Here is a 26,694-nt window from a genome sequence, read left to right on the forward strand (position 1 = left end):
CATACAGATAGCTCCGCGGCATGAAAACAAAACGTCAATGCAAGTCTAAGGTAACTGGCTCGGCGGCCAAAATCACAATTTAAAAAAATCAACAGACCCCGCGGCTGCACCAGTAATAGCCTTCCTGACTCGCACCGAGTCAACGCTAACCACTTAATCCGCGACCCCAGTTTAGGCGTGTAGGGGACTAAACACTCTGAAGTGATGAATTTTCACCCCCGCTGCATGGGGGGTGACGTCAACGACACATATTCTTACGCTATTTGCACAAAGCGGACCATATACACCAACATAAACGGAGATAAACTTAGCCTACAAAGAAAGAAAATGGATTCACAATATTGTGATTGAATTCGGTGGGGGAAAGACTATTCTCGTAAACTGACTGCATATTACAGGATATTGTAGAGACAGTGTACTTGTAAGTGTACATGTAAAACCCCCGCCTGCACGACCCCTCCCCTTGTGCTTATCACAGGTCTGTGTGTGCGCGGCTGTGTCAGCATTTCACACATACACCCACAATAACAATTAAGAAAACAATTAAGTTATCTGAGTCTCCGTTGAGGGGGCGGGGCTGTAGCCACGAGGGGGCTGTAGCTACGAGGGGGCTGTAGCTACGAGGGGGCAACGCCCCCTTTCGCCCCCCCACGGCGCCGGGCCTGGCCAGGCCAGAACCAGCAGGCTCAAGAACAGTTTCTTTCACCAGGCGGTCAGGAGGCTCAACTCCCTCCCCCCTTTGCCCCCCTTTCAGCATCTGACATGTCACTCTCACAGTTCCTCCTCCCCCAAACACACACACACACACACACATCTCATCGTTCATTAACACACTGAACTCGGGGACCGCACATCTCACTTTACCTCGCTCATTTGCATAGGCGGTCTTTCCATTGGGCAAAGTCGGGCAATTGCCCTGAGCCTCGTCCAATCAGGGGCCTCGTCGTCGCGTTACGGTATTCCTGTTTTCCTGCATGCTATACATCATCATTTACTATGTAATAATTCATTGTGATTATACATATTTTCCACTCGACATGAACCACATTGCTACGACAATAATAAAAGCGATAAAGCATGATTCACGTGTAATCCTACAGCTAGATTCACAAGCAAAGCCACCAGTATGTGACGTGATGTCACGCACAGCTATCCGGCTTCGCTCTTTCTCAGAGCCGCAGTGTCTGAAGTAACCTAGGCAACGACGCGAGCGGGCTGAAGACATGCACCAGCACCATCTAGCTCTAGCTGCAGAGCCCTCGTAAAATGTTTTGTTAAAGTAAAATCAGAATGAAACGATTTCTAAGTGGCAGTGAGAAAAGGAAGAGGAAAAAGGATAGCGAACAGTTTGTTGAAAAGCTACCGAAATTAACAACCTTCTTCCACACAAGTTCTTCCACCACCCATGAGACTGATAGATGGGCACACCGACAGCAGCGCACATAGACAGACAGACACACACACACACTCTCTCTCTCTCTCTCTCTCCCCCCCTCCTCTACTGACACACACACTCAGCTTATATTCAGTGATCTTTATTGGTTTTTTTTTTCAATCATTTCCATGTGTTCACAATAAATATTGTTCGTCAGTACGTATGATTCATCATCTCATTATTATTACAGATGTTGGGGTTGAGGGGGGCCTCCAAATTGTCCTTTGCCCAGAGCCTCAGATTTCCTAAACCCGCCCCTGCTCATTTGCACTATTCCGCACTACCTCACCTTAACAGCTGCTAGTTTGTTTACCTGCTATACCTCAAGTGCCCTTGACTGTTTGGTTATTTGAACCAATTTGTGTGTGTGTATATATATATATATATATATATATATATATATATATATATATATATATATATATATATGAGTGTTTAGTCTACGTCTAGTTCATATCTAGAGTGTTTATACTGTTTATATTGTCTGAGTGTTTAGTCTATGTTTTGTTCTTATCTAGTGTTTATACTGTTTATATTGTTTGAGTGTTTAGTCTATGTCTAGTTCCTAGAGTGTTTATACTGTTTTATACTGTTTGTTTTTTTTAAATTATTCTATTTTTATTTATTGCATTGCCTGTTTGCACCGTGGGTCAGAGAGGACTGAAATTTCATCTGTGCTGTATGTCGAGCATGTATAGCATATTTGACAATAAAGTTGACTTGACTTTTGCGTATGTAAGCGGAACTACAACTATGACTCCCAGTTTCTAGACGGAGCATTTAGTGGGCGAAACTAGCCTTGCAACTCTAAATATGTACTGTGAGCCTTTGAATAAAGCTTGCTGTGGTGTCTGAGCGCTTATCTTGGTTGATTTTAGCTTTGTTAACGTACTTTATAGACTGTCATCACTGCTGTTAGCTCTTAAGCCGTTAGCTTGTACGGTTTTTACAGCAGTGAGGACTGTGTGAGCGGAGTGTAAACAAAATGACATCCAAACCCACATGCCTTATAGTGGCCAGTGCAACGGCTCAAGGTAGGTCAGAGTTAATATTCTAGTGTTGAAGTGGTGTTTATTAAAGCGGAACTATAATGTCGGTGTGTTTCCACTGTTAGGGGTGTCGGCCCGGTCCTTCCAGCAGTGTTTCTCCCTCTGTAGTCCTGTGTTTAACCTGCAGACAGCTACACCAGGGGTGAGAATTCACTGCAGTACCGACAAATCCTGTAACTCCCACTGAATGGAGTTCATTCAGATATCAGTTCAGGGAAAATACTTTTATTTCTGTCTCACAGGGGAAAACCATTGACTTCGTTGGTGTTGATGAAAGCTCAGCTCGATGGGTTCAAGATTTCAGCGTTAAACCATACGCCACTCCTGCCAAACTGGAGTCTATTGATGGTCGAACTCACTTTGTGACATTGATTTTATGTTTTTATTCTATTCAGTGTACATTGATAAACTGCTAAAACAGTTAAATACTCCCCCACACTTCAGCATCCCCCCCATCACAATGCAGTCCATTTCAGTTCCAGGTTGTAACACTATAAAATGTGGACTAGTTCAAGGGGAGTGAATACTTAGGCAAGACATTGTCAATTATAATGCACTACTACAATATTCATCAAGCTTTTTCTGTATTGCACAAGCACTGATTTATGTCTTGTACTGCAGGTGCCCGCTACCAGGCTCTCCTGATCCCAGACTGCCCAGGAGCTTTGAAGGACCTTGCTCACAGTGGCTCACTGGCTCGCATCCTTACACACTTCATCTCTCAGAAGAGTAAGACATGCTGCTGTACAATACAAGCTTTATTAGTCATTGTTCATTAGTTAGTAATGAGTAGAGAAACTGGAATATGATGATTGGCCAGCTATTTAAGCGTCACTCATCACTGTGTGTGTTTTTGGTCTTTCAGAGCCTGTGTGCGCTGTAGGACAGGGAGTTTCTGCACTTTGCTGTGCCACAGAGGGACAGAAATGGATATTCAGTGGATACAGCCTGACTGGAGTAAGTCTTGGGATCCAACAAATGAGCTATTAGGACATAATGAGAAGAATTTCAGTCACTGCATCAAATCATTACACGTTTCCTTTTTCTTTCTCAAAGCCTTCTGTGTTTGAGCTGGTGCGCTCCCCAGATTTTGCCAACCTTCCTTTGATTGTGGAGGACTTTGTGAAAGACAATGGTGGATCTTACACAGGTGAGTTTGCAGGATCCATTTTACTTAAGTCTTGGTTAGTAAATGTCAATTTCTTAAAAGTAACTGTTTCAATATACTAACAGAACTAATGTTGATGTATGTTGCAGCCAGTCAAGAGGATGCACTGCATGTGGTCCTGGACCGCCACCTAGTGACTGGTCAGAATGTTCAGTCTACCACAGCTGCAGTTAACAACCTGATCCTGCTGTTTAACAGCAGGTAAAATCCCTTGCTTTTTCAGGTGGAAAGCAGTGTTGACCAATCCTTTTAATATTCCTGCTGTTGAAAGAAATTTGTCTTTTTATACACACACACAATCTTATCTACTTAAAGATGCTGGAGACATCCCAAAGAACTTTTGTGTAGTTCCGAATTTGCAAACTTAAATTTGCCTGAGAAATAACCTTAAAGCAATGCAGTGTTAGATTTGGCTTGGTGGTGTCCAGTATGAAGCAGTATAAATTACAGTATGCATTTATTATCTAACCACTTTTGTTTAAATATTGCAATAATTCACCAGTATCGTATACAGCATATGTGTGATAGTGGTGAATTATCAGTCCTTTGGCCCCAAAATATGATGATTGGAGGTAATGTATACATTTGCTTCTAGTATGAAATAACTCCATCCTGTAAAACAGTGGCAAAAGTATAAATAATTCTCTTTCCATTAAATAACCTCAGTTTTGGTAAAAGTGTTGCTGCATAGTGAAGAATGTCTGTTCCATGAAAGATCCTATCGCCATATTTCTGCAAAAATCACTGATAGTGTTGATGTGAATAGATGAAGACTGCTACTTCATATGATGTCTAATATTCTGAGCCCAAAACTTGATTGTGTCCTGCCTTTAGTTGAAAGGATGACAAAGATGTGGTTGCTACACTTGCACCAATGACAGTATTGTACATATCCCTGTAATTAAAGAATGTTAATAAAGCATGTATTGTCAATGATTTCTTATACAAAATTAACATTTTGTAACCATAAATTTCACTTTATCTAATATAATAAAAAATATTTTTATTGGCATGCTCAGCAGTGGCATTGTCATAATGTACCATATCCCATCAGTTTTTGGAAGAAGGAATTTGAGTGTGTGTCTCAGTCCGGTTCACAAAAGGTCATAGAAATAGTCCAAGCCTTGTCCAAGTTCCCACATAGAGAGTCCTGTACCCAGTTCAGTTGCCAGTGCAATTCGTAGCTGTAGAGACTAAGGAGAGAGAATAAGCATACATGTAACCGATCTTATGTTCTAACAGCATGTTATAATATTTGTTTTTAAACAGATTTTCTTACCTGCAGAGTTGGATAATAGACTTTATGCTTCATTGAACTTCTGAAATATAAAACAGCGACCAGTGTTACAGTACAGGTTAAGCAATTTCCTTAAGTATTTAGTTTTATAACATCAGTCTTACCATGTCCAAAATCACTCACTATATAGTGACCTCATTGGTAAAATGAAAACACTTTCAGACACTACTCCACCGCGCCATTATTTACGTCATTACTGTCGCACAACTAGAATGTGCTAGATCAGTCAACTGGTGGGTTTTCAAAATAATAAATCCATAATTATACTGAGCGTAGTTTCCACATTAATCAAAATACTTTGTCTGCTGCATACTTTCTTCTTTGCTGCTGCCTTTTATTAAATCAAATTTGAGGCTTTTGATTAATTCCTCACTCTGCATTCTTTTATTCTATTTTCTTACTATTTTTAATTGTACTTTAACATTCATTTATAATGTGTTTCTTCCTCCATCCATTCACCCCAACACCCTCCGCCAGTGTGACTGCAGTGCATGATGGTACATATTGCTTGGTTAGTGACCATCGGTTGTACACTACTTTTCATGATGCATTGTGGGATACTTTGAGTCCACTATAGAGTGTAATAATTCTCACTGTACATTCAGACAGCGCCACTATATAGTGAGTGATTTTGGACACAGGGTTAGTGTTTGACACAGCTGAATTAAAGTGGAAGCAAAAATAATTATTAAATAAGTTATTGTGCATGTCTTCCTGTAGCCATCAAACCCAAACCAGTGTTGGACCAGAAGAAAGAGGCTGAGATCTAATGACTAGAATGACATTTTAGCCTAAAAATCAGCCTCATTTCAAGAGAGAACTACAGGAGTAGTTGTGAGTCGATGAAATGGTCTCCTAGCGTGTTTGTATGTGCGTGTGTCTAACCTTTTGTAATTAAAATAGTGTTCTCCTGCATGCTCATCCCAAACAAGCTTTGGTTTGGTTTCCTTCAGAAGCTTGATGTACCTATAAAAGACAGAGAGAGGAATAAAGTGCATCTTACACACATACACTTTATTTATTATAATGTATTATAGCGTTCATGCTGAGCCATACCCATCCCCCAGCAGGGGCACAGCTCCCCCATTGATGGTGAAGTCAAGGCCGTACAGGTTGAGGCCCAGCAGGATCTTGTATCTCCACTGGCTCTGTGGTGCAATCTGCAGCACACAATCCCGCATCCAGGGCAGTGGAGAACTGGGGCCTGGTCTATTTGACACAAAATATAAACCCATGTTTAAGCATAGACTGCCTACTTACTAACCAAGTAACCAGTTTCACATAAAAAGGCATTTTTTTTGTTTTGTTTTTAAATAACATATGACCTTACCAGTAAGTCAGTAAGTGCAAGAGAACCTGTATAAATGTAGCTCTGTTAAAGCTGATACATATAAATAATTTAAGAATCTTACGTTATTCTTACTCCCCATTTCAATACCTCATAATTTGAACTTTTAGCAAAAGTCAGTGTTCTTTATAGAAAGAAAGAAAAGCACAAGCACTGATTGAAAAGGTCATAATGAATGTGCAAACACTCTGGAGAAATTATTCTGTATTGTGTGTCTAACCTGCCCGGACTGGAATAGTCGTAAGTCATCAAACTGAAAGCATCAACAACAGGAGCCAGTTTTTCAAAGTCTTCCCTTCCAAACATGCCTGGTTGGTTTGACCTGAATACAAATTAAAGGTATAGTTCCTTATGCATAGCACTTCATAGGTTTGGTTCTTGTTAGTATGCAAAAATCATACAGGATTTTTAAAATGGTTATTTCCTGTCATGTGCAGAAGCCAACATCATGGCAGTAAAAGGCAGGATTAGTAGCAGAGTGAGTGAGTATATGGTTATTACTTACCCAGGAATGATTGCAGGAGGGATGACAAGAATGCAGGTAAGCTTCCCAGCCTTCAGGTATTTGCACAGGTGTGTAACCAAGTGGATCAGCTCCCTGGATCACACAAAAGAGACAGAGTACACACTGTGCTTCTGCTAATGTCTTTAATAGAATGCTGACAATATAAATTAACACATTCATTCTTACAGATACAGGTATTTTGATTTTGCCTTCTCTGATGCGCACGTGCGCACACACCAAAAAAGAAAAAAAAAAAACCACTGACTTTCTCTTGTTTCCTCCCAGCTGACTCCACAGTTCCAGAGTATAGCCATCAAAACCTTCAGCCTAAAATGAAAACAAAAAGAAAAGGCAATCATTGTGAGACAAAACTACAGCATGAAGCACTGTACAAACCTCCAAACCACACTGCAAGTGCTGCACAAGGGCCATTCAAATTCATACAGGTCCTTTAAAAGAAAACTCCACGCTGAAATATATTTTATATGTTTATATTCAGATATCTGTGATGTGCTTAGTCATACTGGTTGATGATGTATGTGTCACTCCTGTGAAAAACGAGTGGTTTTGTGCTGCACTGACTCACATGAATCTTCAGCGATCTCAAACAAAGGATAACAGTCAAATTTAAAGCGAGACGGCCTTTTGATTTCATAAAATCAGTGAAATTGAGTTCCCTCTGAAATTTGGTCATTGTGATATATGTTTATTTCTGTAATATCTCACAAAATATCAGGCCATTCTGTGGCTGGAAAGTTATTTAATTTGAGGGGATTTCCAAGCAAATAATGTGCATGAAATCGCTCGCTTCACAGTCAAGCAGACAGAGGAAGTTGGTGTGCGCGTACGCAGGTTTACCTTTGACCGTGCACTGACAGTTACATCATTTTGTCGCTAAACGAACAGCTGATCACACCGAGGTGCTCGCTGACCGCCGATATTTATTAGTTTGGTCCTGCGTTTCCTTTCCTACACAACATAATGTCTTTTCTTCTCGATTTCTGTTACTGTATTCGGTCTTTCACGTTTCATTCGCACACTCACGCCCTCCATTTTTCTCTCCTGTTTCAAATTTGTATCCCGCAATGCCTTGCGCAAACGGGGAAAACCCACCACATGATGCATAACATAGTATCTTGAATTGGGTCATGGTGAAGCAGGAAAAAATAGCAGAGACTTTAGGGCCACACGGCCCTACATTCATTAATTGTTCCATTAAAAAAAAACCCTAATAAATCTGGAAGTCTGTGATTCGAATTCAGTAGCTTTCGGTCCACTAAACAAAAATAATTGGGTGTCAGGAAAAATCCTTTTTATGACCTACACTTGAAAAATCTGAAAGGCAGTACACCTTTAACTATAGAAACATGACTGTTTAAAAAAAAAAAAAACACCCAAGAGCTTCTTTTCTCAGGTCACTGTTTATGAGTGATGTCATAATAATGAGAAATCCAACACAGAAGTATTGGAGACAGCAAACGTTTGACTGCATTTCAGAAGGTTCAGGATGCTGTGCAGATATTTACGCATTTGCACTGAGTCACAGCAAAGACTCGGATCGGGTAGTTAGGGACCTATGAGATGACTAGCACAACGGAGGATAGTGGTATTAACATGAAATTTTAAGATTTTGGACCTTTTCTGTTTGAGCAGTGTTTACAGATGAGACAGCTGGACAAAAACATTAAAGTGCTGCTGCATCAGTCTCCGTAGGTACAGCTGAATTCCCATTGGTGCCATTATCAGCAAGTTGGCATGTACCAATATATCGTGTGACGTGATACAGATTTATGACCGTTTAAATCATGAAATTAAAAAAAAAAAAATTTTTAAAAGAACCGCAAGTAATATCAGTCTGCATGATCTCGTATTTTTTCTTGGCTGTAACTGCATTGTTTAGACAGCAGATGATGTTAACTGAAGGAATGAGCGTGCCGTCACTCTAGGCGGCAGTAACACAGCTCTAATGGCACAAAAACACACAAAAAACAAATCTAAAATGGGAAAGAGCTATTGTGTGATTGACTGTACAAATGACTGCTGAAAGCTAGAGAAAAGAGAAGCAAATAGAGGTAGCTGTTTTATGTTTAAGCTCACTACAACATTCACAAATGTTGATAAAAGGAAATTCTATGAAAGGCCTATTTGTTATTAACCTTTTTATTTTTAATAAAATGAATATCTTTGTTAATAGGCTAGTATATTTTACTCCAACCTTTACAAATGTTCATAAATATTGTTGATTATTTAAAAAATGAAAAATTATTTAATAACAGAATAAATATTTAAGTTGATTAAAAATAGGAAAATAAATGCTGCATTTTTTGATAATAAAATTTACATTTTTTCTCCAAAAAATATATCATGAATTGAATTGAATCATGAATTGAGTGAATTGTTACAGCAAGTAATGAAAATAGACCATGTCATCAATGAAAGAATTTAACTTTTAAAAAAACAAAACAAAACAGAATTTAATCATAAAATACATCTGCTGCACCACTGACGCTCACGTTGATTAGAAAAACTGATGCAAGTCAGGTAGATCTTTCCTTTAATTAATTAATCACAAACAACAAAGAAAGATGACATTCTGTACCTTTGCCATCTCAACGATTTCTCGACCAATCTCTTCGATCTCATCCTCACTGTCCAAGACACTCATGTAGTCCTGATAAGACCAGCCATCAAATAATAGCCGAGGTACTACAAAACAGTGGAAATGTAGGACAGTTTACAGACAAGTTCGTATCATATGTCACATCATTGGTTATGTTGATAGAAAAACAAAAGTCTAAGGAATTCCAAAAGTCATACAGACATTTTTTATGAAGCTACCAGTTAAAATTACTCACGTATTTTATTTTTTTTGTTTGATTTCTTCACAGCCTTGACCCAACCTGTTACAAGACATTGTTAATTCAGCATGGCAGAGTAACAGTATGCAAGGCTGGATGAGATTATATCCCTCATCAAAAAATTCCCATGCAGGGATTGGCCAAGGATGGCTCACGTGACATGAAATAGTTCCACCATTGATTAAGCAATGTATCTCATGACAAAAAAAAAGGACATGGTGCGAGTCAGTCATGGTATATCCTAGATATACCATGAACTCATGTCACAATTTCAAGCTTTACAGTCGACTTGAGTCACAGCTGTGGCTCTGCGAGTGTTTCTGTGTGTGTAAACCTACGCATCATGATCATGCCTAACGAGGCAGAGTTAGACCTCTAATATATTTTTTTCAGGTTTATTTCTAATTCTTTGTAGTCAACACCTTTAGTCTTGGAATTTTTTGATGAGGGATATATATATCAAATATACCATGCACTGGGAGGCACCAGGAATTATGGATTCTCTTCAGTGACTGGCATAGCCCCTCAGAAAATACTGTAGTACTATACGAGTCACTGAAGAGAATCCATCATTTCAACCGGAGCCTCTCAGTGCATGGTATGTTTGATTATTAAGATGCTCCTACCCTGGTCATTGTCATGCAGGCCAGCGATATGAAAGCTTTCTGGTCCTTTGCGTCTGAGCTGGAGCCACACCGGGGACACAGAGGTCAGCTTGGGCCCGAAAACCTTTGCAATGTCATACCCATGGGAGTTCCACTGAGAGAAACAAGAAAGAAAGAAAGAAAAAAAAAAACCTTACAGATCTGCACTGAGACGAGCTATAAAAGGTAACTAAAAAAATACAGCTGTAGCTTCATTAAACATTCAATCATTAGATAAATCGTAGGAAAGAAAACATTCAGTCACTCTTAGAAACATCTATATAGGACCAGTATGTTTAGATTCTTTTCCCTGTCCTTAAAAGACCTCACAGCTACAGGTTTATGGATTGTGCAGTATTAGCGTATTACTTTTTACACTGAGATGATCTTAGTAAAATCTTGGTTGAATAACATGTTCTCCATGTCAGATTATACAATGAAGACAGAAATGTTACCGGTGTGACGTAACCCAGCACTGCTCCCTGAAAGTAACGTGTTGATATGGCCTGAAGGCAAAATCTTTTCTCTTCTTTCACCACATCCCTCCACTGGGGAGCCGTCACTACCAAACCCCGCTTCTGTACCGGCTGCTCCGCGACAGCGGTCTATGACACAGAGCACACCGGGGTAAAGTTAGTTCATTCAACATTCATTTTACAATCCAAACCTATTAACACACTTCAACCATTTGAGTGGACGATGTTAAACCTACTGTGCAATAAAGACATTAATATCCCTCACACGCCACATTAGTCCTTGTGTTGCACAGTTGGTTTGACATCCTGAGGTCAACTGACCAGGGCAAATAATGGCTTAATTTTTTTTTTTATAACTTCTGAAAAAAAAATTGTACAAAAGGTTTATTTCAAAAACCTGCCTTGTGGCAAAATTCATTATAAAAATTTGCCCTGGGGTCTCTCTGGAGTGAGCCAACCAGCCAGCCCGGCTCACTCGGAGACAGCCGGCCGGCCTCACTCGGAGACAGCCGGCCGGCCTCACTCGGAGACAGCCGGCCGGCCTCACTCGGAGACAGCCGGCCGGCCTCACTCGGAGACAGCCGGCCGGCCTCACTCGGAGACAGCCGGCCGGCCTCACTCGGAGACAGCCGGCCGGCCTCACTCGGAGACAGCCGGCCGGCCTCACTCGGAGACAGCCGGCCGGCCTCACTCGGAGACAGCCGGCCGGCCAGCCGGCCTCACTCGGACACAGCCGGCCGGCCGGCCGGCCTCACTCGGACACAGCCTGCCGGCCGGCCGCACTCGGACACAGCCAGCCAGCCTGCCGGCCTCACTCGGAGACAGCCAGCCAGCCAGCCAGCCGGCCTCACTCGGAGACAGCCAGCCAGCCAGCCAGCCGGCCTCACTCGGAGACAGCCAGCCAGCCAGCCAGCCGGCCTCACTCGGAGACAGCCAGCCAGCCAGCCAGCCGGCCTCACTCGGAGACAGCCAGCCAGCCAGCCGGCCTCACTCGGAGACAGCCAGCCAGCCTCACTCAGAGAGAGACAGCCAGCCTCACTCAGAGAGAGAGAGACAGCCAGCCTCACTCAGAGAGACAGCCAGCCTCACTCAGAGAGACAGCCAGCCTCACTCAGAGACAGCCAGCCAGCCAGCCTCACTCAGAGAGAGAGAGCCAGCCAGCCAGCCTCACTCAGAGAGAGAGAGCCAGCCAGCCAGCCTCACTCAGAGAGAGAGAGACAGCCAGCCAGCCTCACTCAGAGAGAGAGAGACAGCCAGCCAGCCTCACTCAGAGAGAGAGAGACAGCCAGCCAGCCTCACTCAGAGAGAGAGAGACAGCCAGCCAGCCTCACTCAGAGAGAGAGAGACAGCCAGCCAGCCTCACTCAGAGAGAGAGAGAGAGAGAGAGACAGACAGACAGCCAGCCAGCCTCACTCAGAGAGAGACAGCCAGCCAGCCAGCCTCACTCAGAGAGAGACAGCCAGCCAGCCAGCTTCACTCAGAGAGAGACAGCCAGCCAGCCTCACTCAGAGAGAGACAGCCAGCCAGCCAGCCTCACTCAGAGAGAGACAGCCAGCCAACCAGGCAGCCAGCCTCACTCAGAGAGAGACAGCCAGCCAGCCAGCCTCACTCAGAGAGAGACAGCCAGCCAGCCAGCCTCACTCAGAGAGAGACAGCCAGCCAGCCAGCCTCACTCAGAGAGAGCCAGCCAGCCAGCCAGCCTCACTCAGAGAGAGCCAGCCAGCCAGCCAGCCTCACTCAGAGAGAGCCAGCCAGCCTCACTCAGAGAGAGCCAGCCAGCCTCACTCAGAGAGAGACAGCCAGCCAGCCTCACTCAGAGAGAGACAGCCAGCCAGCCTCACTCAGAGAGAGACAGCCAGCCAGCCTCACTCAGAGAGAGACAGCCAGCCAGCCTCACTCAGAGAGAGACAGCCAGCCAGCCTCACTCAGAGAGAGACAGCCAGCCAGCCTCACTCAGAGAGAGACAGCCAGCCAGCCTCACTCAGAGAGAAACAGCCAGCCAGCCTCACTCAGAGAGAGACAGCCAGCCAACCAGGCAGCCAGCCTCAGAGACAGCCAGCCAGCCTCACTCAGAGACAGCCAGCCTCACTCAGAGCCAGCCAGCCAGCCAGCCTCACTCAGAGCCAGCCAGCCAGCCAGCCAGCCTCACTCAGAGCCAGCCAGCCAGCCTCACTCAGAGACAGCCAGCCAGCCTCACTCAGAGACAGCCAGTCAGCCTCACTCAGAGACAGCCAGCCAGCCTCACTCAGAGACAGCCAGCCAGCCTCACTCAGAGACAGCCAGCCAGCCAGGCAGCCTCACTCAGAGCCAGCCAGCCAGCCAGCCAGCCTCACTCAGAGACAGCCAGCCAGCCTCACTCAGAGAGACAGCCAGCCTCACTCAGAGAGACAGCCAGCCTCACTCAGAGAGAGAGAGAGACAGCCAGCCAGCCAGCCTCACTCAGAGAGAGAGAGAGACAGCCAGCCAGCCTCACTCAGAGAGAGAGAGAGACAGCCAGCCAGCCTCACTCAGAGAGAGAGAGACAGCCAGCCAGCCTCACTCAGAGAGAGAGAGACAGCCAGCCAGCCTCACTCAGAGAGAGAGAGACAGCCAGCCAGCCTCACTCAGAGAGAGAGAGAGAGAGAGAGAGACAGACAGACAGCCAGCCAGCCTCACTCAGAGAGAGACAGCCAGCCAGCCAGCCTCACTCAGAGAGAGACAGCCAGCCAGCCAGCTTCACTCAGAGAGAGACAGCCAGCCAGCGTCACTCAGAGAGAGACAGCCAGCCAGCCTCACTCAGAGAGAGACAGCCAGCCAACCAGGCAGCCAGCCTCACTCAGAGAGAGACAGCCAGAAAACCAGCCAGCCAGCCTCACTCAGAGAGAGACAGCCAGCCAGCCAGCCTCACTCAGAGAGAGACAGCCAGCCAGCCAGCCTCACTCAGAGAGAGACAGCCAGCCAGCCAGCCTCACTCAGAGAGAGACAGCCAGCCAGCCAGCCTCACTCAGAGAGAGACAGCCAGCCAGCCAGCCTCACTCAGAGAGAGACAGCCAGCCTCACTCAGAGAGAGACAGCCAGCCTCACTCAGAGAGAGACAGCCAGCCTCACTCAGAGAGAGCCAGCCAGCCTCACTCAGAGAGAGCCAGCCAGCCTCACTCAGAGAGAGCCAGCCAGCCTCACTCAGAGAGAGCCAGCCAGCCTCACTCAGAGAGAGCCAGCCAGCCTCACTCAGAGACAGCCAGCCAGCCTCACTCAGAGAGAGACAGCCAGCCAGCCTCACTCAGAGAGAGACAGCCAGCCAGCCTCACTCAGAGAGAGACAGCCAGCCAGCCTCACTCAGAGAGAGACAGCCAGCCAGCCTCACTCAGAGAGAGACAGCCAGCCAGCCTCACTCAGAGAGAGACAGCCAGCCAGCCTCACTCAGAGAGAGACAGCCAGCCAGCCTCACTCAGAGAGAAACAGCCAGCCAGCCTCACTCAGAGAGAGACAGCCAGCCAACCAGGCAGCCAGCCTCAGAGACAGCCAGCCAGCCTCACTCAGAGACAGCCAGCCAGCCAGCCTCACTCAGAGCCAGCCAGCCAGCCAGCCAGCCTCACTCAGAGCCAGCCAGCCAGCCTCACTCAGAGCCAGCCAGCCAGCCTCACTCAGAGACAGCCAGCCAGCCTCACTCAGAGACAGCCAGCCAGCCTCACTCAGAGAGAGACAGCCAGCCAACCAGGCAGCCAGCCTCAGAGCCAGCCAGCCAGCCAGCCTCACTCAGAGCCAGCCAGCCTCACTCAGAGCCAGCCAGACTCACTCAGAGCCAGCCAGACTCACTCAGAGCCAGCCAGACTCACTCAGAGCCAGCCAGACTCACTCAGAGCCAGCCAGACTCACTCAGAGCCAGCCAGACTCACTCAGAGCCAGCCAGACTCACTCAGAGCCAGCCAGCCAGCCAGCCTCACTCAGAGCCAGCCAGCCAGCCAGCCTCACTCAGAGAGAGCCAGCCAGCCTCACTCAGAGAGAGCCAGCCAGCCTCACTCAGAGAGAGCCAGCCAGCCTCACTCAGAGAGAGCCAGCCAGCCTCACTCAGAGAGAGCCAGCCAGCCTCACTCAGAGAGAGCCAGCCAGCCTCACTCAGAGACAGCCAGCCAGCCTCACTCAGAGAGAGACAGCCAGCCAGCCTCACTCAGAGAGAGACAGCCAGCCAGCCTCACTCAGAGAGAGACAGCCAGCCAGCCTCACTCAGAGAGAGACAGCCAGCCAGCCTCACTCAGAGAGAGACAGCCAGCCAGCCTCACTCAGAGAGAGACAGCCAGCCAGCCTCACTCAGAGAGAGACAGCCAGCCAGCCTCACTCAGAGAGAAACAGCCAGCCAGCCTCACTCAGAGAGAGACAGCCAGCCAACCAGGCAGCCAGCCTCAGAGACAGCCAGCCAGCCTCACTCAGAGACAGCCAGCCAGCCAGCCTCACTCAGAGCCAGCCAGCCAGCCTCACTCAGAGACAGCCAGCCAGCCTCACTCAGAGACAGCCAGCCAGCCTCACTCAGAGCCAGCCAGCCAGCCTCACTCAGAGAGAGACAGCCAGCCAACCAGGCAGCCAGCCTCAGAGCCAGCCAGCCAGCCAGCCTCACTCAGAGCCAGCCAGCCTCACTCAGAGCCAGCCAGACTCACTCAGAGCCAGCCAGACTCACTCAGAGCCAGCCAGACTCACTCAGAGCCAGCCAGACTCACTCAGAGCCAGCCAGCCAGCCAGCCAGACTCACTCAGAGCCAGCCAGCCAGCCAGCCAGACTCACTCAGAGCCAGCCAGCCAGCCAGCCAGACTCACTCAGAGCCAGCCAGCCAGCCAGCCAGACTCACTCAGAGCCAGCCAGCCAGACTCACTCAGAGCCAGCCAGCCAGACTCACTCAGAGCCAGCCAGCCAGACTCACTCAGAGCCAGCCAGCCAGACTCACTCAGAGCCAGCCAGCCAGACTCACTCAGAGCCAGCCAGCCAGACTCACTCAGAGCCAGCCAGCCAGACTCACTCAGAGCCAGCCAGCCAGACTCACTCAGAGCCAGCCAGCCAGACTCACTCAGAGCCAGCCAGCCAGACTCACTCAGAGCCAGCCAGCCAGCCAGCCAGACTCACTCAGAGCCAGCCAGCCAGCCAGCCAGACTCACTCAGAGCCAGCCAGCCAGCCAGCCAGACTCACTCAGAGCCAGCCAGCCAGCCAGCCAGACTCACTCAGAGCCAGCCAGCCAGCCAGCCAGACTCACTCAGAGCCAGCCAGCCAGCCAGCCAGACTCACTCAGAGCCAGCCAGCCAGCCAGCCAGACTCACTCAGAGCCAGCCAGCCAGCCAGCCAGACTCACTCAGAGCCAGCCAGCCAGCCAGCCAGACTCACTCAGAGCCAGCCAGCCAGCCAGCCAGACTCACTCAGAGCCAGCCAGCCAGCCAGCCAGACTCACTCAGAGCCAGCCAGCCAGCCAGCCAGACTCACTCAGAGCCAGCCAGCCAGCCAGCCAGACTCACTCAGAGCCAGCCAGCCAGCCAGACTCACTCAGAGCCAGCCAGCCAGCCAGACTCACTCAGAGCCAGCCAGCCAGCCAGACTCACTCAGAGCCAGCCAGCCAGCCAGACTCACTCAGAGCCAGCCAGCCAGCCAGACTCACTCAGAGCCAGCCAGCCAGCCAGACTCACTCAGAGCCAGCCAGCCAGCCAGACTCACTCAGAGCCAGCCAGCCAGCCAGACTCACTCAGAGCCAGCCAGCCAGCCAGACTCACTCAGAGCCAGCCAGCCAGCCAGACTCACTCAGAGCCAGCCAGCCAGCCAGACTCACTCAGAGCCAGCCAGCCAGCCAGACTCACTCAGAGCCAGCCAGCCAGCCAGACTCACTCAGAGCCAGCCAGCCAGCCAGACTCACTCAGAGCCAGCCAGCCAGCCAGACTCACTCAGAGCCAGCCAGCCAGCCAGACTCACTCAGAGCCAGCCAGCCAGACTCACTCAGAGCCAGCCAGCCAGCCAGACTCACTCAGAGCCAGCCAGACAGCCAGACTCACTCAGAGACAGCCAGACAGCCAGACTCACTCAGAGACAGCCAGACAGCCAGACTCACTCAGAGACAGCCAGACTCACTCAGAGACAGCCAGCCAGACAGCCAGCCAGCCAGACTCACTCAGAGCCAGCCAGCCAGACAGCCAGCCAGCCAGACTCACTCAGAGCCAGCCAGCCAGCCAGACTCACTCAGAGACAGCCAGACTCACTCAGAGACAGCCAGCCAGACAGCCAGCCAGCCAGACTCACTCAGAGACAGCCAGCCAGACAGCCAGCCAGACTCACTCAGAGCCAGCCAGCCAGCCAGACTCACTCAGAGACAGCCAGACTCACTCAGAGCCAGCCAGCCAGACAGCCAGCCAGCCAGACTCACTCAGAGCCAGCCAGCCAGCCAGACTCACTCAGAGACAGCCAGACTCACTCAGAGACAGCCAGCCAGACAGCCAGCCAGCCAGACTCACTCAGAGACAGCCAGCCAGACAGCCAGCCAGCCAGACAGCCAGCCAGCCAGACAGCCAGCCAGCCAGACTCACTCAGAGCCAGCCAGACTCACTCAGAGCCAGCCAGACTCACTCAGAGCCAGCCAGACTCACTCAGAGCCAGCCAGACTCACTCAGAGCCAGCCAGACTCACTCAGAGCCAGCCAGCCAGCCAGACTCACTCAGAGCCAGCCAGCCAGCCAGACTCACTCAGAGCCAGCCAGCCAGCCAGACTCACTCAGAGCCAGCCAGCCAGCCAGACTCACTCAGAGCCAGCCAGCCAGCCAGACTCACTCAGAGCCAGCCAGCCAGCCAGACTCACTCAGAGCCAGCCAGCCAGCCAGACTCACTCAGAGCCAGCCAGCCAGCCAGACTCACTCAGAGCCAGCCAGCCAGCCAGACTCACTCAGAGCCAGCCAGCCAGCCAGACTCACTCAGAGCCAGCCAGCCAGCCAGACTCACTCAGAGCCAGCCAGCCAGCCAGACTCACTCAGAGCCAGCCAGCCAGCCAGACTCACTCAGAGCCAGCCAGCCAGCCAGACTCACTCAGAGCCAGCCAGCCAGCCAGACTCACTCAGAGCCAGCCAGCCAGCCAGACTCACTCAGAGCCAGCCAGCCAGCCAGACTCACTCAGAGCCAGCCAGCCAGACAGCCAGCCAGCCAGACTCACTCAGAGACAGCCAGCCAGCCAGACTCACTCAGAGACAGCCAGACTCACTCAGAGACAGCCAGCCAGACAGCCAGCCAGCCAGACTCACTCAGAGACAGCCAGCCAGACAGCCAGCCAGACTCACTCAGAGCCAGCCAGCCAGCCAGACTCACTCAGAGACAGCCAGACTCACTCAGAGCCAGCCAGCCAGACAGCCAGCCAGCCAGACTCACTCAGAGCCAGCCAGCCAGCCAGACTCACTCAGAGACAGCCAGACTCACTCAGAGACAGCCAGCCAGACAGCCAGCCAGCCAGACTCACTCAGAGACAGCCAGCCAGACAGCCAGCCAGCCAGACTCACTCAGAGCCAGCCAGACTCACTCAGAGCCAGCCAGCCAGCCAGCCAGCCAGCCAGCCAGACTCACTCAGAGCCAGCCAGCCAGCCAGACTCACTCAGAGCCAGCCAGCCAGCCAGACTCACTCAGAGCCAGCCAGCCAGCCAGACTCACTCAGAGCCAGCCAGCCAGCCAGACTCACTCAGAGCCAGCCAGCCAGCCAGACTCACTCAGAGCCAGCCAGCCAGCCAGACTCACTCAGAGCCAGCCAGCCAGCCAGACTCACTCAGAGCCAGCCAGCCAGCCAGACTCACTCAGAGCCAGCCAGCCAGCCAGCCTCACTCAGAGCCAGCCAGCCAGCCAGACTCACTCAGAGCCAGCCAGCCAGCCAGACTCACTCAGAGCCAGCCAGCCAGCCAGACTCACTCAGAGCCAGCCAGCCAGCCAGACTCACTCAGAGCCAGCCAGCCAGCCAGACTCACTCAGAGCCAGCCAGCCAGCCAGCCAGACTCACTCAGAGCCAGCCAGCCAGCCAGCCAGACTCACTCAGAGCCAGCCAGCCAGCCAGCCAGACTCACTCAGAGCCAGCCAGCCAGCCAGACTCACTCAGAGCCAGCCAGCCAGCCAGACTCACTCAGAGCCAGCCAGCCAGCCAGACTCACTCAGAGCCAGCCAGCCAGCCAGACTCACTCAGAGCCAGCCAGCCAGCCAGACTCACTCAGAGCCAGCCAGCCAGCCAGACTCACTCAGAGCCAGCCAGCCAGCCAGACTCACTCAGAGCCAGCCAGCCAGCCAGACTCACTCAGAGCCAGCCAGCCAGCCAGCCAGCCAGCCAGCCAGACTCACTCAGAGCCAGCCAGCCAGACTCACTCAGAGCCAGCCAGCCAGCCAGACTCACTCAGAGCCAGCCAGCCAGCCAGACTCACTCAGAGCCAGCCAGCCAGCCAGACTCACTCAGAGCCAGCCAGCCAGCCAGACTCACTCAGAGCCAGCCAGCCAGCCAGACTCACTCAGAGCCAGCCAGCCAGCCAGCCAGCCAGCCAGACTCACTCAGAGCCAGCCAGCCAGACTCACTCAGAGCCAGCCAGCCAGCCAGCCAGACTCACTCAGAGCCAGCCAGCCAGCCAGACTCACTCAGAGCCAGCCAGCCAGCCAGACTCACTCAGAGCCAGCCAGCCAGCCAGACTCACTCAGAGCCAGCCAGCCAGCCAGACTCACTCAGAGCCAGCCAGCCAGCCAGCCAGCCAGACTCACTCAGAGCCAGCCAGCCAGACTCACTCAGAGCCAGCCAGCCAGCCAGCCAGACTCACTCAGAGCCAGCCAGCCAGCCAGACTCACTCAGAGCCAGCCAGCCAGCCAGACTCACTCAGAGCCAGCCAGCCAGCCAGACTCACTCAGAGCCAGCCAGCCAGCCAGCCTCACTCAGAGCCAGCCAGCCAGCCAGCCAGCCAGCCAGACTCACTCAGAGCCAGCCAGCCAGACTCACTCAGAGCCAGCCAGCCAGCCAGCCAGACTCACTCAGAGCCAGCCAGCCAGCCAGACTCACTCAGAGCCAGCCAGCCAGCCAGACTCACTCAGAGCCAGCCAGCCAGCCAGACTCACTCAGAGCCAGCCAGCCAGCCAGACTCACTCAGAGCCAGCCAGCCAGCCAGCCAGCCAGCCAGACTCACTCAGAGCCAGCCAGCCAGCCAGCCAGCCAGCCAGCCAGACTCACTCAGAGCCAGCCAGCCAGACTCACTCAGAGCCAGCCAGCCAGCCAGCCAGCCAGCCAGCCAGACTCACTCAGAGCCAGCCAGCCAGCCAGCCTCACTCAGAGCCAGCCAGCCAGCCAGCCTCACTCAGAGCCAGCCAGCCAGCCAGCCAGACTCACTCAGAGCCAGCCAGCCAGCCAGCCAGACTCACTCAGAGCCAGCCAGCCAGCCAGCCAGACTCACTCAGAGCCAGCCAGCCAGCCAGCCAGACTCACTCAGAGCCAGCCACCCAGCCAGCCAGACTCACTCAGAGCCAGCCAGCCAGCCAGACTCACTCAGAGCCAGCCAGCCAGCCAGACTCACTCAGAGCCAGCCAGCCAGCCAGACTCACTCAGAGCCAGCCAGCCAGCCAGACTCACTCAGAGCCAGCCAGCCAGCCAGACTCACTCAGAGCCAGCCAGCCAGCCAGACTCACTCAGAGCCAGCCAGCCAGCCAGACTCACTCAGAGCCAGCCAGCCAGCCAGACTCACTCAGAGCCAGCCAGCCAGCCAGACTCACTCAGAGCCAGCCAGCCAGCCAGACTCACTCAGAGCCAGCCAGCCAGCCAGACTCACTCAGAGCCAGCCAGCCAGCCAGCCAGACTCACTCAGAGCCAGCCAGCCAGCCAGCCAGACTCACTCAGAGCCAGCCAGCCAGCCAGCCAGACTCACTCAGAGCCAGCCAGCCAGCCAGCCAGACTCACTCAGAGCCAGCCAGCCAGCCAGCCAGACTCACTCAGAGCCAGCCAGCCAGCCAGCCAGACTCACTCAGAGCCAGCCAGCCAGCCAGCCAGACTCACTCAGAGCCAGCCAGCCAGCCAGACTCACTCAGAGCCAGCCAGCCAGCCAGACTCACTCAGAGCCAGCCAGCCAGCCAGACTCACTCAGAGCCAGCCAGCCAGCCAGACTCACTCAGAGCCAGCCAGCCAGCCAGACTCACTCAGAGCCAGCCAGCCAGCCAGACTCACTCAGAGCCAGCCAGCCAGCCAGACTCACTCAGAGCCAGCCAGCCAGCCAGACTCACTCAGAGCCAGCCAGCCAGCCAGACTCACTCAGAGCCAGCCAGCCAGCCAGACTCACTCAGAGCCAGCCAGCCAGCCAGACTCACTCAGAGCCAGCCAGCCAGCCAGACTCACTCAGAGCCAGCCAGCCAGCCAGACTCACTCAGAGCCAGCCAGCCAGCCAGACTCACTCAGAGCCAGCCAGCCAGCCAGACTCACTCAGAGCCAGCCAGCCAGCCAGACTCACTCAGAGCCAGCCAGCCAGCCAGACTCACTCAGAGCCAGCCAGCCAGCCAGACTCACTCAGAGCCAGCCAGCCAGCCAGACTCACTCAGAGCCAGCCAGCCAGCCAGACTCACTCAGAGCCAGCCAGCCAGCCAGACTCACTCAGAGCCAGCCAGCCAGCCAGACTCACTCAGAGCCAGCCAGCCAGCCAGACTCACTCAGAGCCAGCCAGCCAGCCAGACTCACTCAGAGCCAGCCAGCCAGCCTCACTCAGAGCCAGCCAGCCAGCCAGCCAGACTCACTCAGAGCCAGCCAGCCAGCCAGCCAGACTCACTCAGAGCCAGCCAGCCAGCCAGCCAGACTCACTCAGAGCCAGCCAGCCAGCCAGACTCACTCAGAGCCAGCCAGCCAGCCAGCCAGACTCACTCAGAGCCAGCCAGCCAGCCAGCCAGACTCACTCAGAGCCAGCCAGCCAGCCAGCCAGACTCACTCAGAGCCAGCCAGCCAGCCAGACTCACTCAGAGCCAGCCAGCCAGCCAGACTCACTCAGAGCCAGCCAGCCAGCCAGACTCACTCAGAGCCAGCCAGCCAGCCAGACTCACTCAGAGCCAGCCAGCCAGCCAGACTCACTCAGAGCCAGCCAGCCAGCCAGACTCACTCAGAGCCAGCCAGCCAGCCAGACTCACTCAGAGCCAGCCAGCCAGCCAGACTCACTCAGAGCCAGCCAGCCAGCCAGACTCACTCAGAGCCAGCCAGCCAGCCAGACTCACTCAGAGCCAGCCAGCCAGCCAGACTCACTCAGAGCCAGCCAGCCAGCCAGACTCACTCAGAGCCAGCCAGCCAGCCAGACTCACTCAGAGCCAGCCAGCCAGCCAGACTCACTCAGAGCCAGCCAGCCAGCCAGACTCACTCAGAGCCAGCCAGCCAGCCAGACTCACTCAGAGCCAGCCAGCCAGCCAGACTCACTCAGAGCCAGCCAGCCAGCCAGACTCACTCAGAGACAGCCAGACAGCCAGACTCACTCAGAGACAGCCAGACTCACTCAGAGACAGCCAGCCAGACAGCCAGCCAGCCAGACTCACTCAGAGCCAGCCAGCCAGACAGCCAGCCAGCCAGACTCACTCAGAGCCAGCCAGACTCACTCAGAGACAGCCAGCCAGACAGCCAGCCAGCCAGACTCACTCAGAGCCAGCCAGCCAGCCAGACTCACTCAGAGACAGCCAGACTCACTCAGAGACAGCCAGCCAGACAGCCAGCCAGCCAGACTCACTCAGAGACAGCCAGCCAGACAGCCAGCCAGCCAGACTCACTCAGAGCCAGCCAGACTCACTCAGAGCCAGCCAGACTCACTCAGAGCCAGCCAGACTCACTCAGAGCCAGCCAGACTCACTCAGAGCCAGCCAGACTCACTCAGAGCCAGCCAGACTCACTCAGAGCCAGCCAGACTCACTCAGAGCCAGCCAGACTCACTCAGAGCCAGCCAGACTCACTCAGAGCCAGCCAGCCTCACTCAGAGCCAGCCAGCCTCACTCAGAGCCAGCCAGCCTCACTCAGAGCCAGCCAGCCTCACTCAGAGCCAGCCAGACTCACTCAGAGCCAGCCAGACTCACTCAGAGCCAGCCAGACTCACTCAGAGCCAGCCAGACTCACTCAGAGCCAGCCAGACTCACTCAGAGCCAGCCAGACTCACTCAGAGCCAGCCAGACTCACTCAGAGCCAGCCAGACTCACTCAGAGCCAGCCAGCCAGCCAGACTCACTCAGAGCCAGCCAGCCAGCCAGACTCACTCAGAGCCAGCCAGCCAGCCAGACTCACTCAGAGCCAGCCAGCCAGCCAGACTCACTCAGAGCCAGCCAGCCAGCCAGACTCACTCAGAGCCAGCCAGCCAGCCAGACTCACTCAGAGCCAGCCAGCCAGCCAGACTCACTCAGAGCCAGCCAGCCAGCCAGACTCACTCAGAGCCAGCCAGCCAGCCAGACTCACTCAGAGCCAGCCAGCCAGCCAGACTCACTCAGAGCCAGCCAGCCAGCCAGACTCACTCAGAGCCAGCCAGCCAGCCAGACTCACTCAGAGCCAGCCAGCCAGCCAGACTCACTCAGAGCCAGCCAGCCAGCCAGACTCACTCAGAGCCAGCCAGCCAGCCAGACTCACTCAGAGCCAGCCAGCCAGCCAGACTCACTCAGAGCCAGCCAGCCAGCCAGACTCACTCAGAGCCAGCCAGCCAGCCAGACTCACTCAGAGCCAGCCAGCCAGCCAGACTCACTCAGAGCCAGCCAGCCAGCCAGACTCACTCAGAGCCAGCCAGCCAGCCAGACTCACTCAGAGCCAGCCAGCCAGCCAGACTCACTCAGAGCCAGCCAGCCAGCCAGACTCACTCAGAGCCAGCCAGCCAGCCAGACTCACTCAGAGCCAGCCAGCCAGCCAGACTCACTCAGAGCCAGCCAGCCAGCCAGACTCACTCAGAGCCAGCCAGCCAGCCAGACTCACTCAGAGCCAGCCAGCCAGCCAGACTCACTCAGAGCCAGCCAGCCAGCCAGACTCACTCAGAGCCAGCCAGCCAGCCAGACTCACTCAGAGCCAGCCAGCCAGCCAGACTCACTCAGAGCCAGCCAGCCAGCCTCACTCAGAGCCAGCCAGCCAGCCAGACTCACTCAGAGCCAGCCAGCCAGCCAGACTCACTCAGAGCCAGCCAGCCAGCCAGACTCACTCAGAGCCAGCCAGCCAGCCAGACTCACTCAGAGCCAGCCAGCCAGCCAGACTCACTCAGAGCCAGCCAGCCAGCCAGACTCACTCAGAGCCAGCCAGCCAGCCAGACTCACTCAGAGCCAGCCAGCCAGCCAGACTCACTCAGAGCCAGCCAGCCAGCCAGCCAGCCTCACTCAGAGCCAGCCAGCCAGCCAGCCAGCCTCACTCAGAGCCAGCCAGCCAGCCAGCCAGCCTCACTCAGAGCCAGCCAGCCAGCCAGCCTCACTCAGAGCCAGCCAGCCAGCCAGACTCACTCAGAGCCAGCCAGCCAGCCAGACTCACTCAGAGCCAGCCAGCCAGCCAGACTCACTCAGAGCCAGCCAGCCAGCCAGACTCACTCAGAGCCAGCCAGCCAGCCAGACTCACTCAGAGCCAGCCAGCCAGCCAGACTCACTCAGAGCCAGCCAGCCAGCCAGACTCACTCAGAGCCAGCCAGCCAGCCAGACTCACTCAGAGCCAGCCAGCCAGCCAGACTCACTCAGAGCCAGCCAGCCAGCCAGACTCACTCAGAGCCAGCCAGCCAGCCAGACTCACTCAGAGCCAGCCAGCCAGCCAGACTCACTCAGAGCCAGCCAGCCAGCCAGACTCACTCAGAGCCAGCCAGCCAGCCAGACTCACTCAGAGCCAGCCAGCCAGCCAGACTCACTCAGAGCCAGCCAGCCAGCCAGACTCACTCAGAGCCAGCCAGCCAGCCAGACTCACTCAGAGCCAGCCAGCCAGCCAGACTCACTCAGAGCCAGCCAGCCAGCCAGACTCACTCAGAGCCAGCCAGCCAGCCAGACTCACTCAGAGCCAGCCAGCCAGCCAGACTCACTCAGAGCCAGCCAGCCAGCCAGACTCACTCAGAGCCAGCCAGCCAGCCAGACTCACTCAGAGCCAGCCAGCCAGCCAGACTCACTCAGAGCCAGCCAGCCAGCCAGCCAGACTCACTCAGAGCCAGCCAGCCAGCCAGCCAGACTCACTCAGAGCCAGCCAGCCAGCCAGCCAGACTCACTCAGAGCCAGCCAGCCAGCCAGCCAGACTCACTCAGAGCCAGCCAGCCAGCCAGCCAGACTCACTCAGAGCCAGCCAGCCAGCCAGCCAGACTCACTCAGAGCCAGCCAGCCAGCCAGCCAGACTCACTCAGAGCCAGCCAGCCAGCCAGCCAGACTCACTCAGAGCCAGCCAGCCAGCCAGACTCACTCAGAGCCAGCCAGCCAGCCAGCCAGACTCACTCAGAGCCAGCCAGCCAGCCAGCCAGACTCACTCAGAGCCAGCCAGCCAGCCTCACTCAGAGACAGCCAGCCAGCCAGACTCACTCAGAGACAGCCAGCCAGCCAGACTCACTCAGAGACAGCCAGCCAGCCAGACTCACTCAGAGACAGCCAGCCAGCCAGACTCACTCAGAGCCAGCCAGCCAGCCAGACTCACTCAGAGCCAGCCAGCCAGCCAGACTCACTCAGAGACAGCCAGCCAGCCAGCCTCACTCAGAGAGAGCCAGCCAGACTCACTCAGAGAGAGCCAGTCGGACAGACAGACAGACAGATTCAGAGTCGGACAGACAGACAGATTCAGAGTCAGAGAAAGTGAGTCTGTATCCATTTCTTTCGTCAAAAACAGACTCCTTGTTTCCAGTGCCCTTACCTCAGCTTCCTGCCCTTTGTTGAGTTTTATGCCATCTGTTTTTGAAAGCGTGCCTCTGATAACAGGGACTGAGGTAGAGATGTAGAGAAGCAGCAGAACAGCTCTCATTTCACTCTGTTCTTTTCTACTGGAAATAAATACATGTTTCAATGCTAGTACATGTTTTGCTGAAGCACAATAATGTAATACTTTCTCGTCATTTAGGTAACCAAACAATAGCAATTATCTTTATATTAATAAAACAGACTTTATGAATGGATTCAGCCACCTGCTGGAAGACTTAAACTCTTATAAGCATTTATTCATGAGCTTTTTAGTACATATTTAACATCAGCGTTACTATGCAGTCTGTTTTCACTAAGGAACACTTTAAAGTATAAAGTAAAATATATAAATGTACCAGTATTTTCATTAGCTTGAGCTACCTCTCCATTTTAATTACCCATTCTGACAGCTTCAGTTAGCAAGCTACAACATTTCCGGGGAAAAATGGCTGCATCCCAAATGGCGTTTACAAACCATAGTGTCACACCCTGTGTAGTTCACTTACATAAATAGTGGCGATGCATTTGGGATTATACCTTGGTGGTTAAGCAGGTAAAGCTTCCAAGGTACAGCTTTGACTTAGCTAACACTGACAACGGTTTTCTCTTGCAATATGCTGTAAAATTAAAATAATAATAATAACAGTCATTACTTACCTAAATGCGTATATGCTATGATTATTATTTAATTGTTCTGCGGAGTAAACAGTGTAACAGAGCAACTCCACTGGCTAATTCAACAGGGAGGTGACTGAGAGGCTTAATCCCGCCCCCCGAGAGTTCAGCCAATCAGATTCAGCCGTGTCATCAGAAACCTACCGGGTCAGTCTCAAACCGAACTTCATTCCTTCAAAGTGTGTGTGTGAGAGTGTGTGAAAGAGAGAGAGTTAAGTAAAAATAAAGAATCCCTTAGGAATATTTTTGAGAGCTAAGATGAGCTACTAACTATCAAGACATATCCAAGTTGTAGTTTACCAGAGCGGCAGCTACAATTATCGACACCTTAACAATCTTGTGGCCATTGCAAAAGTAGAAAAGACTTTCAATATTTAAATTGTGCATGAATAATTACTCAAACTTAGGGCG

At 52.4% G+C, this 26,694-nt stretch overlaps 2 protein-coding genes across 5 annotated transcripts; one reads left to right on the top strand and one right to left on the bottom strand.

Moving 5' to 3' along the window:
• The first annotated feature begins 2,206 nt into the window (after positions 1-2,206).
• Positions 2,207-4,574, top strand: gatd1 (glutamine amidotransferase class 1 domain containing 1). Its single transcript, XM_060914668.1, has 7 exons — positions 2,207-2,469; positions 2,550-2,626; positions 2,727-2,832; positions 3,106-3,213; positions 3,350-3,441; positions 3,541-3,634; positions 3,742-4,574. The coding sequence occupies exons 1-7, from the start codon at positions 2,421-2,423 to the stop codon at positions 3,855-3,857; spliced, it is 642 nt and encodes a 213-aa protein (XP_060770651.1). The 5' UTR covers positions 2,207-2,420; the 3' UTR covers positions 3,858-4,574.
• Positions 4,575-4,640: 66 nt separating this feature from the next.
• chid1 (chitinase domain containing 1) lies at positions 4,641-26,373 on the bottom strand. Of its 4 annotated transcripts, none has more exons than XM_060914664.1 (13): positions 26,266-26,373; positions 25,565-25,688; positions 10,760-10,909; positions 10,287-10,419; positions 9,658-9,702; positions 9,402-9,508; positions 7,068-7,129; positions 6,803-6,895; positions 6,518-6,619; positions 6,006-6,158; positions 5,835-5,915; positions 4,932-4,971; positions 4,641-4,845 (listed from the first exon to the last, which is right to left on the bottom strand). In XM_060914664.1, exons 2-13 carry the CDS (start codon positions 25,670-25,672, stop codon positions 4,747-4,749), a joined length of 1,173 nt encoding a protein of 390 aa, XP_060770647.1. In that variant the 5' UTR covers positions 25,673-25,688; positions 26,266-26,373; the 3' UTR covers positions 4,641-4,746. The 4 variants fall into 4 exon arrangements, with proteins under 4 accessions (XP_060770647.1, XP_060770648.1, XP_060770649.1 ...); XM_060914665.1 differs by having other exon boundaries at positions 25,565-25,691; positions 26,266-26,372; XM_060914666.1 differs by lacking the exon at positions 26,266-26,373 and adding an exon at positions 25,965-26,057 and having other exon boundaries at positions 25,565-25,691.
• Positions 26,374-26,694: the final 321 nt, after the last annotated feature.

Source organism: Neoarius graeffei, chromosome 2, assembly GCF_027579695.1.
Source record: "Neoarius graeffei isolate fNeoGra1 chromosome 2, fNeoGra1.pri, whole genome shotgun sequence".
In the NCBI taxonomy this organism is placed as follows: Eukaryota; Metazoa; Chordata; class Actinopteri; order Siluriformes; family Ariidae; genus Neoarius; species Neoarius graeffei.

Bases quoted from the DNA above. Each gene is read 5' to 3' on its own strand.
- gatd1 (XM_060914668.1), top strand. From the start codon at position 2,421: ATGACATCCAAACCCACATGCCTTATAGTGGCCAGTGCAACGGCTCAA. The intron at 3,214-3,349 runs GTAAGACATGCT...TTGGTCTTTCAG, and splicing joins ACACTTCATCTCTCAGAAGA to AGCCTGTGTGCGCTGTAGGA. The intron at 3,635-3,741 runs GTGAGTTTGCAG...TGTATGTTGCAG, and splicing joins CAATGGTGGATCTTACACAG to CCAGTCAAGAGGATGCACTG.
- chid1 (XM_060914664.1), bottom strand. From the start codon at position 25,672: ATGAGAGCTGTTCTGCTGCTTCTCTACATCTCTACCTCAGTCCCTGTT. The intron at 5,916-6,005 runs GTATGGCTCAGC...TGTCTTTTATAG, and splicing joins GTGCCCCTGCTGGGGGATGG to GTACATCAAGCTTCTGAAGG. The intron at 4,846-4,931 runs GTAAGAAAATCT...CTCTCTCCTTAG, and splicing joins TCTATTATCCAACTCTGCAG to TCTCTACAGCTACGAATTGC.